Source organism: Pelodiscus sinensis, chromosome 16 (genome assembly GCF_052426305.1).
Source record: "Pelodiscus sinensis isolate ZL-2025 chromosome 16, ASM5242630v1, whole genome shotgun sequence".
In the NCBI taxonomy this organism is placed as follows: Eukaryota; Metazoa; Chordata; order Testudines; family Trionychidae; genus Pelodiscus; species Pelodiscus sinensis.
In genome coordinates this window covers 30,372,763-30,386,245 of record NC_143067.1, presented here as the reverse complement: position 1 = coordinate 30,386,245, position 13,483 = coordinate 30,372,763, and the positions used below count along the sequence as shown (strand labels likewise).

Below are 13,483 nucleotides of genomic sequence, written 5' to 3'. Positions count from 1 at the left end.
AGACTGGAATATGTCTATATTACAAAAGCCAAATTATCTCCCCATCTAAGAGTATGCAGTACTTTAAAGACTAACAAGATAGTTTATTAGGTGATGAGCTTTCATGGGCCCGACCCACTTCCTCAGATCAAATTCTGGAAGAGAATGGGGCTGACCATATATACCAAACAAATACAATGGACAAAAAAAGTGAACACAAAGTCAGATTTAGAACAGAAGTAGGGCTGAGGGGGAGGGCTAGTATCTGAGATACTAGGGATGATAATTGGGGAAGCTATCTTTGTAAAGGCCCATTTGTAAAGTGTCAAATTTAAGCTTAAATGACAGTTCTGAGGTTTCCCTTTGTAGCCTGGTGTTAAAGTCTCTTTAAAGTAAGACACATGTACAGGCAGTCCCCGGGTTACGTACAAGATAGGGACTGTAGGTTTGTTCTTAAGTTGAATTTGTATGTAAGTCGGAACTGGCTTCCAGATTCAGCCGCTGCTTAAACTGATAAGCAGCTGACTACAGGAAGCCCAAGGCAGAGTTGCTCTGCTCTGGGCTGCCTGGAATCAGCCGCTGATGAGTTTCAACAGCAGCTGAATCTGGACAACTAGGACAGAGCAGCTGGGGCGCTGCCGGGTAGGTCCCCGCAGGGGCGGCGCTGCGGGGACCAACCGGGCAGCACCCCAGCTGCTCTGCCCCAGGTGTCCAAGTCAGCCGCTACTGAAACTGATCAGTGGCTGATTCCAGGAAGCCCGGGGCAGAGTAACTCTGCCTTGGACTTCCTGTAGTCAGCCGCTGATCAGTTTAAGCAGCGGCTGACTTGGGGACACCTGGGGAAGAGCAGCTGGGGTGCTGCCCGGTTGGTCCAGTAGCGCCGAGGAGCGGCGCTGCAGGACCAACCCAGCAGCCCCAGCTGCTCTACCCCAGGCGAGAAAAGTCTAGTCTGCTGGGGGGTGCACTAGCTGCACCCCCCAGCAGACCAGGGAAACCCGGACAGCGGGACTGTGGAGATGCGCCGCGGTCCCACCCACATCCTCCCCAGCTTTGCTCTGTGTCTCCCTGGTCTGCTGGGGGGTCTCCAGGAAGACGAGGAGCAAAGCCGCGGAGGGGCTCGGGCAGTGGGGCAGCCCAGGTACTTCTGGGCTGTCCCGCTGCCGGCTTCCACTGAGGCTTTGCAAAGCCGTGGAGGGGCTCAGGCAGCCGGGCAGCCCAGGTGTGCTTGGGCTGTCCCGCTACCGGCTTCCCCCGAGGCCGCTAGGTCCTGCAGTCCGTGTCCTCTGGGGTGAGAAAAGCCCCATTCGTAACTGCGGATCCGCGTAAGTCGGGGACTGCCTGTAGTAAGGTTGTTAACACTAGGCCCAGGTTGGTTGAAATGAACAACTGGTTTACTCTTGTCAAGATGTCTGATTTGTGGGCTTTTTTACAAAAGAGCTATCTACAGGGGCAGCAGAGCTCTCCTCCACTCCAACCCTACCTGGGAGGGTGGGGGGGAGGGGAGAGAAGGGGATGGACATCAAGGTTTAGGGCTTCCCCTGTAGCAGGTTGAGCTGGCATGCACTAAGCCTCCGCTTTGAAACAATGTGGCGGTGTTCCAAAGCAGCAGTGCCAGTACATAGTCCCTGGGTTCCTTTGAAATGCCACACAGAACCCTGGATCAGCTGACCCCAGCTCTATGCATTTCAAACCAGCAGCCCCACATGGAACCCCGGGATCAGCAGGGGACTCTGAGTCCCTGGCTCCATGAGGGTGCTTACCCTTTGAAATGTACAAGAGCCCATGGGGTAAGCACCCTCTTGGAGCCTGGGGTCAGTGGGACTGCACACAGCCTTCTGCTTTCCTCCTTTAATGTGTACAAAAGCCCCTATAGAGGCTGTCGTACATTTCAAAGGAGGAATGTGGAAGTGCCTATTGACTAGTTGATGGAAATTCCACTGAATACTCAATTAGTAAATTAACTGGTATTTAACTGCCTTGCATGCATACTCCAGGCCTGCAGGGGGTGCTGAGACAGACATGCTGCATGGGATTCAAGTGCAAGCATAACTCACCCCATTGAGAGTTCCCTCCAACCTTACCCAAGGACTGGATGAAGGTAAACTAGGGCTGAATCTGGTCTGGGCCAGAGACTGGCCCATGCCTGCCCTATCCTTTGCTTCTTACCCCTTCTATGGATCAGCCATTACGTACACAGTTATGTTACTAGCCTTGACCAAACAGATAGCAACATTCATAGTACAGTGTTTCTTAATTTGTCCACTACCTAACAGTGGTTTAAAATGCTCTGTAGGAACTTTGGCAATGCTTTTACTACTCTGGAAGGAAGGTGAGGAGTACTTCCCCCAAATGTTACCTTTTGGAAAGTAGATGAAGCATGGGGCTGATGCACCATTACAATACAGGCAGTTCCCGGGTTACGTACAAGTTAGGGACTGTAGGTTTGTTCTTAAGTTGAATTTGTATGTAAGTCGGAACTGGTACATATTGTAGGGGAAACTCTAGCCAAACATTTCTCCAGAGCTCAGTCTTATTCTCCCACACCTCACTTCCCTCAGTCCTTTATTCTCAAGCTGAGGTGTCTGCTGAGAAAAGCTGCTCCGCATCTCCCTGGTCTGCTGTGGGGGGCGCTAGCTTTGCGTCTCCCTGGTCTGCTGGGGGAAAGCAGCTAGTGCAGGGTTGCCTCACCCCGTTTGTAAGTAGGGATCCGATGTAAGTCGGGATCCGATGTAAGTCGGATCCATGTAACCCGGGGACTGCCTGTAGTTAAAATTTTCTCCCATTACCCAAATAATGCACACAGGAAATTAATGTTTGATCAGTACCACGTTCATAGCATTAGAACAAGTATTCTAAGGCTACTACCTACAGCCCAACATCAGCTATTCCCTTTATGAACTTACAAGCACTACAGCTTTGTTTATTCTTATGCTCTAATAGGTTCATAAATGAACCTACTACCCGATAGATCTGACCTCCCTCTACTGCTAAAGAGCTAGTACTGACAATGGTGAGATCTTTCATGGGATCAATTAGCAGTTGAGCTGTTTTTGTTCCAAGTAACATCCAATTCAAAACTCAGGGTATAAATGCAATTTCCTATTTGGGCAACAAAAGTTGGATGTCATCTTATGTTACTGGCACAGTTTCCGTTGAGGGCATGTAAGTTGCTCTTGTAATCAGAGTTTCTCCCCATGTGCAGGGCTTGCTGAACCCTGATAAGCCCTACGCACCAGCCGTGCTGTCTGGCGATCTGCGCATGTGCAGATCACCCAAACCTGGCCTTTCTAGGCTACAATCTACTTGCCCCAGGTAAGTAGATTGTATAATTTGTCAAGGCCTGCCCATGTGTACAAGATAACCGGGGGAATAAAAACTATTGTTGGGTTATGCAAGTGATTTTAGACAAATAACAAAATAAGTGATTTTATTAACATTTCAAGCCAGTACACAGTTATACCTTCAATCTCTCAAAATTACACTTCACAAAAATGAGGGTGGAAGGATGGCCAAGTTCAACAACAATGCATGCTTTCCCAGCACATGTCTGTCCAATTTGTATTTTATTAACTTAGTTGACAAACACTGCATTGAAGGTGAATTAGACTGGACTGCTTCAGAACGAACCAATTGCCTTGTGCAGTAGGACATGGCTACTCAAGAGCACAACAATACAAAACATTTGACTGAAGTAACTGCATCCAAAAAAACTATCCAGTTCAATAACAGGAAGCTTTTCCCTAGACAATTTGGTAGCCTCAGTTATGAAGCACATTATGCCTCCTATGGTTCAAGTACAAGTTTTAGGATATGAAGAGTCAAGTTGCAGTAATCCAAGGTTAAACTACACTAGCTGTTCTTAGTTAAACACCGAGTTTGAGGCTATTCACTACCATAAAGGAGTATTCAGATTCTTTGCTGTTATTTATGCATATTTCAATAATCAGATGCTTTTAGTCATTCATCCTTCAGGAAAGTGTTTACTAAATTCCTGTAGTCAGCATAGTAAGACTGCATCTATGGAAAGGGAATTAGTTCTAGCGGTTTCCATTTTCCAAGAGTTGAACTTCAAATGCTAAAACAGTTCTCATGTTTTAGGCTTCAGTTTTCAATTCCACAGTTGAATATTGAGGTCGGAGTTGAATGGAAGACTCCTCTTTCCATTTTAAGATTCCTGTGCAGACAGCATAAGAGACATTAACTGTTACTACAAATGGCTTCATGCAATACTCAAGTAGCAAGACAATTTCTACCCCTGCAAGTAGGATGGATGGGAAAAATGACTCTGGGAAGTCACTTTTTAAAAGCCAAAACACACAGTAGCAACTCAGCAATAGGTGGGTGGTGTTTGTTATTGTTTGAGCCTACCCTACTTTTTCCTCTTGAACTCCTCCCCACCCCACCCCTGAAGGTCTGTTTCAGCAAGGTTAGGTTATCAGACATTATAAATCTAAACAATATTCAAATAAAAAAGTTTATGAACAGCTTGTCTAGCCAATACATAGGATAGTGTTAGAAGATAGTCATAATTTGAAGTTCTACTGTATTTACATTAAGCTTAGAGTTATGACCTCAAAGGGAGATTTTCAAGTTACGAACAATAACCATAATGTTTTGTTCAAAGTTCAAATGAACACTACTTAATACAGCTTTGAAACATGATGCAGAAGGAAAGTGGCAGTTTTAGTTTAAAAAACACAAACAGTTTCTTTACCTTGTCAAATTTTGTTTAGCTTTCACTTTGTTTAGGGATTTATTTTTAACAATTCTGTACTGTATGGTCTGTCTTTTTTAAGTCTCTGCTGCCTAACTGCACTTCCAGGTCCAAATGGAGTGTGTGATCAACCTGTCAGTTTATAACTCCAGTGTTTGTAACTCAGTTTCTAATGAACAGCCTTTGAAAGTGTGGCTGGTAGAGGGAAAGAAATGTCTTAAAGCATTAATGCCCTGTCAACTGAAGTAGTAGGATTTTCCTATAAAATCTGTAGTCTACAAAGCTGATGTCAAACTTCTCTAATGAAAAGCTCAGAATGATTATTGCATGGACTGTGTTAGGAATATCTCATTACAGACAAACCAATTTTAACTTGATTAACACCAACGTCCACTTAAAGTTTTGGTGCACTGATTGTACTTTAGCAGTACTTTAGTGTTTGTGTCAAACACTCCTCTTCCTTTCTCTATGTAACCAGAGTGTGAAACATCCACCACCATTTATTCTTCTCACTTAGTTGTGCCCCAGACTTTGCACTGAGTGAGATTCAAGTGTCTGACATGGGAAATAACTGGTACTCTTTGTAAGAGACATTAGGAGGGTTTCCAGTTTGTTTTCTCCAATTCAGGATTAGTGCTGATGCACTTAAAGGTCAGCAACATGAGTCCAAGGATTTACAGGCCATTGGAATGCTTTGACAACCAAGTTGAATATTTAGGCTGTGCCTGGGTGTCTGTAGAAACCTCCTTTAGTCTAGTAAGCTTAGTTGCTTAAGAATTCCTGCTTGTGCACAAATATAAGTTGAAGGCAGATAAAGAAAGTTACCTATTACAAACCAGTCTCTGGGATTGTGGGAAGGTGTGTGATTCTGTAGTAGCTAAGCTTCAGCTGCCGTGCTGTACATCCTGACACAATCCATTTAAGCTTCTGAACATTTGGTTTTAAACATTTGTTGGATGAGTATTCTTTAAGGCACGTAAATACCAGCTCCTTCCAGAAAGTTAGATCTCTGCTATTTGTCTGAATGAAGAAAGGTTGAAGCTAGTATTAGGCATCAAGTTCCCAGTTATTTTAATTCCCTCTCACCACCTACAAGCTAAATTAAAGGAAGGTTTTGTAACCACATGCCACTTGGGGGAAGTGTGATGGGAACAAGGTTGGGTGCCAACAGACTACCTAAAGCCCTTAGTTCTTAACCTTCCTCCCCCAACTCTCCACTGAAGAAGCCTTGCTGCTCCCCCCATACCACCCTCAACCTGTGGAGTAGTATCACTGTACCCCAGCAAGTGCTAGTCAGTCTTCCAACTGTCAACCAGAATCAGCCTCCATTTACTAAGCTATTTCAGCTTCTGAAACTGTTTAAGTTTTTAAAAACCCAAGTGTTTCAAGAGCAAGAGCTTGAACAAAATACTTCATATTACTTGTGCTTTACTGTGCCTCTCCAAATGAAAGGACTAGTTGTTCAGTTTGGAACAAGTTTCACAATAGTTCCACAGAACCACACTGTGTAAGTTGTAAACATAATGGGTCAGACCAAAGATCCATCTAACCCACTATCCTGTCTTCAGACAGTGGCCAATGCCAGGTACTACAGAGGGAAGGAGCAAAACACATAATTATGTGGATGATAGTAATAGTCAAGTTGAGCAGAAATTGGATTCGTCTTCCTTCATTGTTTATTCACATCATGGAAGCTGGAGGACTGTTGTGCCTTTTCAACCCCTATGAGCCAGTCACATGAATGTCTGCATGAAAGTTACCAGCAAGTCTGATATCTCTCCATCAAGAAGTGAGGGTGGGGAAAAAGTCAGATCAAGTAAAACCTGATAAGTAAAGAATTACACATGAACTTCTGTACTCTGTGTCCCCAATTCGGGAAAGCCCATGGTATAGACCTTGGCAGGCAGAAGAAAAAGTGGCTCTGAGACCTGCTGCTCCCCCACCTTGGCAAACAGCAGCGCAACATTTCCCATGAGGCTTCTCCCCTGCTACTCCAATAGCAGTGGGGTCAGAGCCAAGGCACCAGTTAAGCATCCCATCCCCTACCCCCTCATACCCAGACCCCAAAATACCGTTCCTGGCCCAGCAAGTCTTTAATCCATCTTACCCTGTTCTCCATGGTTGTTAGATTAAAGGTTCAAAGTGTATTCCACTTTTAATGGTACCAAACTAGAATCCCTTCTTTAGGGGAGTATCCCAAAAAAGCAGAATTATGTTCAACACCCTAATGCTTAAGTTGTTCAGAGGCTCTACCCTTCACTGTTCATCATTTTCTCCATGACATACCTTGGAATGTATTTGAAGGCATTCTATCACTTCTTTCAACTCTAGCAGTTTCTGTTCTTCTATCTCTAGTGCCAATATTGATAATGCCAAAACAGAAGGCTAAGGGAAACAAAGTAAAAGTTAATACTCACAGCTGAGCCTGTTTAAGCTTCAATAAACTCAGTAAGCTTATGGTATTAGAAGCCACTTACCTTGGTTTTAGAGAACATGATTCTGCAGTGACATGCCTTAAGCTGGGCTTCAAGTCTCTCAAAATTAAGGTGCTTTCTCCTACAAAAGTGGCATTTAGAGGAAGGTTAATTTTAGCGAGCATGTAATTTTCTTTAGGTATATAAATCAGTTCAAGACAGCAACAGCCTTAGAAATTTGCCTAGCATTTAATAAAAATTGCTCGGATGTTTTCTTGGATACTGCTTAAGGGATCCATCAGTTCCCAGAAGTGTTTGTCAAAGAATTGACAAGCTTCCCCCACACCGTCCCAAGTTCATAGATGTTGAGTTTTTTGAAGTTTCGTTGGCATTAGTTTTGGGGTATAGCTACACTTAAACTGCTACAACACTACTGCTGTAGCACTCCAGTGTAAACACTAACTATGCTATTGGCAGTATCAGAGGGATAGCCATGTTAGTCCGTAATTTTTAAAAACAATTAGTTGTCCTATTGCATCTTAGAAAGTAAATGTATATGGTATCATGAGCTTTTGTGGGCAAAAGCATTCTCCTATCAGTATAGAGCAGTGTTATTTATAGAGTACCCCCCTTTTCAATAAATAAGCAAATAAAATAATTGTAAGTACCCCCACTACCTACAGTTTTCAGACAATCTTTTTCTACCATTGCAACACATTTGTTTAAACAACTTAATCGTAGCTGGCTGGACAATGACATTTGAGTGTAAAAAGTACAAAAATAATAAAACACTGTAAAACTTTAAAAAAAAATCAGTTCTCTCCAAATTTCAGTTGTGTTGATGTACCTCTAAAGGTACTCATACCATTGGTAGAGAAACACTGGTGCAGATTACTATCATCTCCTGGGGAGGAGATAGTAAAATCAATAAAAAAAATCCTTGTGTCAATTTAGTACCATCTCCTCTAGGGGTTAGGTCAGCATAGCTACATCAAAGTGACTTTTTTCCACTGAGGTATGCTAATGTGAGTTCCCAATGTAGATTAGCCCTAGAACTCAATTTCTGTACTATAAAATTGAAAGTTTCAGCTTATTAAGCTATAAAGTTTTGTCTTACACATACTGATATTTCTTTCTACATTTGCAAGACTGGCAACATGGCATTTGAAAGTAAAAACTATTTGACTTTCAACTCCAGTTCTGGCCCAGCTAAGAAGCATTACAAGTTTGATGTGCCCACAGTATTTGTTGACCTAGTTACGTCAAGATCAAAGTTTGCTAAGGATATTCACAAACTGTCTTTTCAGTGAGGACATGTGAAAGATGATCTGCCACTTGATCAGCAATGCATTAACTTCTGTATCTGTTCAAGGAGGCTGCTTCCCTGATCAAAAGCTATGCTCTGGGTAATTTATTTTAGCAGTAAACATTGTCATAATAGGAGAAAGTTTAGTTCATTAGACCACAGTATCAATTAGGGATGTCAGTGGTTACCCAGTAAACATCCTTAACCAGTAAGCATCATTTGGAAGCCAGCTGCCTGGCCTTAGCAGTCATTATTTACCCACTTATAATTGTTTGCACTTTCATATATGCAATTTAAACCAAGACTAGATAGCTTAAGTGATTTTTCCATCAATCTTTTCCAGTGCACAGTCAAGTTTCAAAGTCATGGTGAAATAATTGTTTTACCTTTCACAGCTTAAGTTCTCATGGATGAGCAAGTGATAGAGTTGTAGAAACTGAAAGGCAGTTGTAGTTTTAGCTTTCCAATATAGCTTCTCTAACAGAATTTTTTCCATTCTCATCATGTCAGATACAGTGAACCTATACTGGCTTATTCGAATTAAGTCAGTGGCTAAGGGAATATTTCTCTCTTCTTCTGTTGCTTTCACAGCAAGATAGAAACAGCTCAGTCCAACACAGCCTAAATGTTTAGGTTGCACCTAAAAAAAAAGATCAATTGCTTTATTATAATGAAAGCTTTTTTAATATGGTCAGCAAAACAAACGTTTTCTAAATAGATGTTGGGCACACTTTAAACCAAGGTCTGCAGGTAGCAAGCATTTTGTATGTTGTAACTGACCCTCCTGCATCCATATCAGGCCATATGCACCCAAGTACTTCACACTGTGCCTTCCACACATAAGTGCATTTGAGTTATTCCCTTTCATACTGAACTTCCCAAAGGGTATGTCTACACAGCAGAGTTATTCCAAAATAACATCTGTTACTACAAAATAAAGGCTTGTAGTGTAGACATACACTCTTATTTTAAAATAATGGAGTGCACCTACACCACAAGCCTTTATTTCAAAATAATGTCAAGCTGGAGACTTCTTAATCCTGATTCCTGTTAACCCTCATTTCAGCGGAGTAAGAGAAGTCAGAGAAAGTGTTCTTCCTTTGACTTCCTCCTGTGCAGAGAGCACCAAAAGATGAATTAAGCTATTTTGACTTCAGCTATGCAATTGACGTAGCTGACATTTCATAGCGTATTTCGGCTTTAGCCCTGTGTAGACATACCCTTACTGTATTAGAAATCTAACCATTGCTATACCAGGTTAGATCAGGGTCCATCTAATCAGGTATCCCATTGGAGTGACAGTGAGGTACAAGAAGAACAGAATAAACTAACCCTAATGGACATTTCTTCCAAAACAGTGAAGGAAACTGCCATGTGTTCAGAAGCAAGTATGTCTAGTCCTTTTTTAAAAAAGACTAGGTTGGGTTTAATCTTTTAAAATCGAAAGATATCCTTTAATAATCTTTCCACTCCCACCCCCACCCTCTTTAAGCATACTACATTGAGACAACGTATATTACTAAACTCCCTTACAAGGAATCTGAAGATTTGTAATTGGTGATGAGGGCTTTTATTCCTGATTAGCCATTATGTAGGCTGAGTTCCTCTGGTCATGTTATGAGTACTCAATCCCCACATCTCTCCTTCCTCAAAACTACTCAGCGCTGTTCAACATCTGAAGTCTGTTGAGCACCTAGCACTTCAGACATGAAAAACTCTTGTATTGAAGTAGTTCAAAAGAATATACAGGGATATCTTGTATTGAAAATATGAACTGACAAGGAATGTTAAAATGTGTTTGTGTAAACATGTAACCGCTGAAGTTTTTAGCGGGTCACATGTTTACATGCGGAGAGGGGCGGGGAAGGCAGGAGCACTGGCTCCTGTCCTCCCCCATCACTGCTGCCTCTGATGGAGGCAGTAGAGGGGACAGGGCGCATGCTCAAACAGCTCCCCACGTGCACCCTCTGATACATAGATGGCAATGCAAGGAGAGGAGGCACCGAGTAACTACGTACTCAGATACATATCCCTAGAACTGACATATCTGCACACATTGAGATATAGGCTTTGTCTGCACCAGACAATTAAGTAGTCTTAGCTACGTTGATAATAAAAATCCACATCTCCCTTCCCACCCCAAGCAACACAGTTAAATTAACCTCATCTGCAGTATAGAGATGACTAGGTCAGAATTTTTAAGTCAACCTAGCTACTACCTCACAGGTATGTGTACTGTCTGCACTAGTGGGATACCATTGCTAACAGGTGATATTTACAAAAGTATACAATAGAAGTGCTAGAATGATATGGCTGTACTTCAAGTGTACACTTAGAATAAAAATGTTAACAAGCAATTAAAATCTTATTGAAGTCAAGCACTATGTAGTTTTCATGCAAATTAGAAAGTTTTGTTCAAGCAGCCTAGTTTTAAAGCTGAAAAATTTTATTCTTGAGTGAGTGAAGGAAAGCTATGGAAAAATCAGTATGTTGATTTCCAAAACATACCTTCATTTTAGACAGAAATCTGTCTAAGAAATTCACAGCTAAAGAAAATGTTTCTGTTTTGAAGCCAAAGAATTGAGTTAAGCTGAGGAGATCTTTTACTTCAAAGTCTCGCAATCTTGCAGTCATTCGGAAACCATTATCATGAGCAGTTTCAATTAGTCTCAGGCCAGAAGCTTTGGGCTGACATCTTAACTCTTGTTCCAATAGAATATTGAGTTGGTATAGCAATTTCTGGACTTCAGTTGTGACAAGAAATTCAATCATCTGTAATGAGACAACTACTTAAGGAAAGATGCTACTAAAAAGAGTTCAAAGATGCCTTTATGGTATGCTGGAAGTTACATTCCCCCACCAATATCAATCAATGCCAAAAATGCTCTATCAAGCACATGAAAGCACCCCAGCTTCCCCAGGAGAACAGAACTACACCTTAACATTGCCTAGTTCTAGTTAGATTTATAAAGACTCTCCATTGCTCTAAGAAGCCATGTTCTGATATATAACAGCAGGAAAATAAGCTTCTGACTTTATAGTATACATTTTACAGTTGATTTTATTATTATGGATTTGAATGATCTTCAGTTGGTGTCACGGCCAGGAAGCCGCCATCCTCTTTAGTAGGCACCTTAGAAGGATCACAAAATAGAGGAATCCATGCTGGCATTTTAGGTCTACAAGGAAGGAATCCAGACGCAAGTTTAGAAGCATGTGTGAGGGATGCACTTTGCAGATAGCTGAGCGGTAGCGCTGACTGAATAGCCTCAGCAGCCTCTCCAGTCACTCAGCCCCGCCCCCGCCACAGGGACATGCCAGAGCTTGTTCTCCCCGCTGGGACAAAAAGGAGCCTCGGGCTCAAACACCGAGACATAAAGTTAGTGCAAGTGGGGGCTTCAACGCCTGCTCCCCGCGCCGAGCTGTAACCACAGACCCGCCTGAGCATGGGGCAGAGAGCCGGGAGCTCCCAATTCCCCCCACCGCAGCCCCCAGCCAGCCCCGCACACGGGATCCTCCCCAGCCCTTACCGTGCGCCGGGACCCGCAGCCAACACCGAGTACAGCCACCCTGGCACTTCCAACACAAACGCCCGCTCGCAGCTGGCTCCCACCAACCTCCCCGCCCCACCCCCGCCTTTTGTAGCGAGGGAAGGGGCGTGCCTCCCATCCTCGCCTCTGGTTGGCTGCTTCAGGGATGATCGACCAGCATATCGACCAATTAAGACGCTCAATGAGAGGGAGGCCGGAGGAGACTGGCTCTTCCCCGCCTCTGAGGTATCGGGAAATCCTTGGCGGTCGGGCGGAGCCAGAGATCCAGCGGCGCTGTCTGGAGAGGTCGCTGCGGGCAGAGGCAGCTTGTAGGTCGGTAGAAATGTCAGGTTGGTGCCTCGAGACGCCTCACGAAGTGACCAATGGCTGCCTGTGCTGTGGCACTCGGCTTCGGGATCCTTCCCCACCAGGGCCGAAAGGCCACTGGCCACCATGGGCCGCGAGCGCTGCGGTCGGGAGTTCCTGCCACCAAATGGGGTCGGGCTGTCGGGGGGGTCAGGGCAGTGAGTCCCTTATGACCGGCTGGAGTTCTTTTAAATTGTGCTTGGTTCTGTTACAGCAACGGAAGGAGTCAGGTTAAAGCTTAAACAGTTACAGGTTTATTGTTACAGGGTAAGCTTAGCTGTTAAATGCTACTGCTGTGTTACAGATAACACAGCCGCTACAAAGGACAGGACAGAAATTACACTAAGAAGTCACTTACAGGTACCACGAAACCCTTTTGGTTCTCTGAGCTCTTATTAAATGCATGCAAATAGACACCTAGCAGGTATATAGTCTCACCCCTGCGTTCCAGACTTGGCGTGGCCAGCGTCTTTCTCTCAATCCCTTGGGAAGAAGTAGGGCGAGGTTGGGCGTCCCACAGACCTCGGGAGACAATACCTGACAGCAGGTATAGATGATTGGAGCTCAAATGGGGTGGGCTACTAAACCCTCTTTATACCCCTTGGGTTACGTAGGCTTCTTCCTGGTCTCAAGTGGCCAATTAGGAAAAATGGCTTTGAACACCAAGTTTCCCACAAAGGGTGCAAAGCATAATTCACACCTGGGAAAATGCAGACAACAGGCACCTCTGGTATATGATGGGCAAAGGTTCCTCTTCTGGAACAGTGAAGGTGTGTCAATTACTGGTACTAGCCATCAGGGTGATGGGAGGCCCCGGGTCGTTAGCTAGCCCGTTTACCATAAACAGAAACCAGACAGTAGAGTCAGGGACAGGCAGCACACCTGCGTTCCCAGGGCATCAAAGGCTGACTGCCTTTCTCTTGCTCTCTGGGGGGCGGGAGGGCGGAAACCAAGATGGGTTCGTGTCTGGCTACACAGGCCCACCGACTCTGGCTCCTTTTGCACGTGTTCCATGGTTTTAAGACCTATCGATCTTCTCCTTTAGGTACCATTTGACAGGGGGTGGTGTTAGATGACCTGCTCCAGGTGTGATGAAGAGCCACCCTCACACAAGATCTTCTGGTGCAGCCTTATGCATCTCTTTGGTATTGTAGCCAGACAGGAATCCCCTTGT

At 44.0% G+C, this 13,483-nt stretch overlaps 1 protein-coding gene and 1 long non-coding RNA gene across 3 annotated transcripts in view; one reads left to right on the top strand and one right to left on the bottom strand.

The window, feature by feature from the left end:
• Positions 1-3,378: 3,378 nt before the first annotated feature.
• Positions 3,379-12,054, bottom strand: CCNG1 (cyclin G1). The gene is made up of 7 exons (XM_006133603.5): positions 11,944-12,054; positions 10,922-11,185; positions 8,800-9,053; positions 7,171-7,249; positions 6,980-7,078; positions 5,519-5,713; positions 3,379-4,153 (listed from the first exon to the last, which is right to left on the bottom strand). Exons 2-6 carry the CDS (start codon positions 11,183-11,185, stop codon positions 5,522-5,524), a joined length of 888 nt encoding a protein of 295 aa, XP_006133665.3. The 5' UTR covers positions 11,944-12,054; the 3' UTR covers positions 3,379-4,153; positions 5,519-5,521.
• A 103-nt stretch (positions 12,055-12,157) lies between these two features.
• LOC142818704 (uncharacterized) overlaps positions 12,158-13,483 on the top strand; it is a 32,970-nt gene continuing 31,644 nt past the window's right edge. Inside the window, exon 1 of one of the 2 annotated variants that reach the window (XR_012896301.2) lies at positions 12,158-12,293. This is a non-coding gene — a long non-coding RNA (uncharacterized LOC142818704). Of the gene's footprint in view, positions 13,455-13,483 lie in introns of both variants that reach the window. The other variant, XR_016346975.1, reaches the window with a different exon arrangement.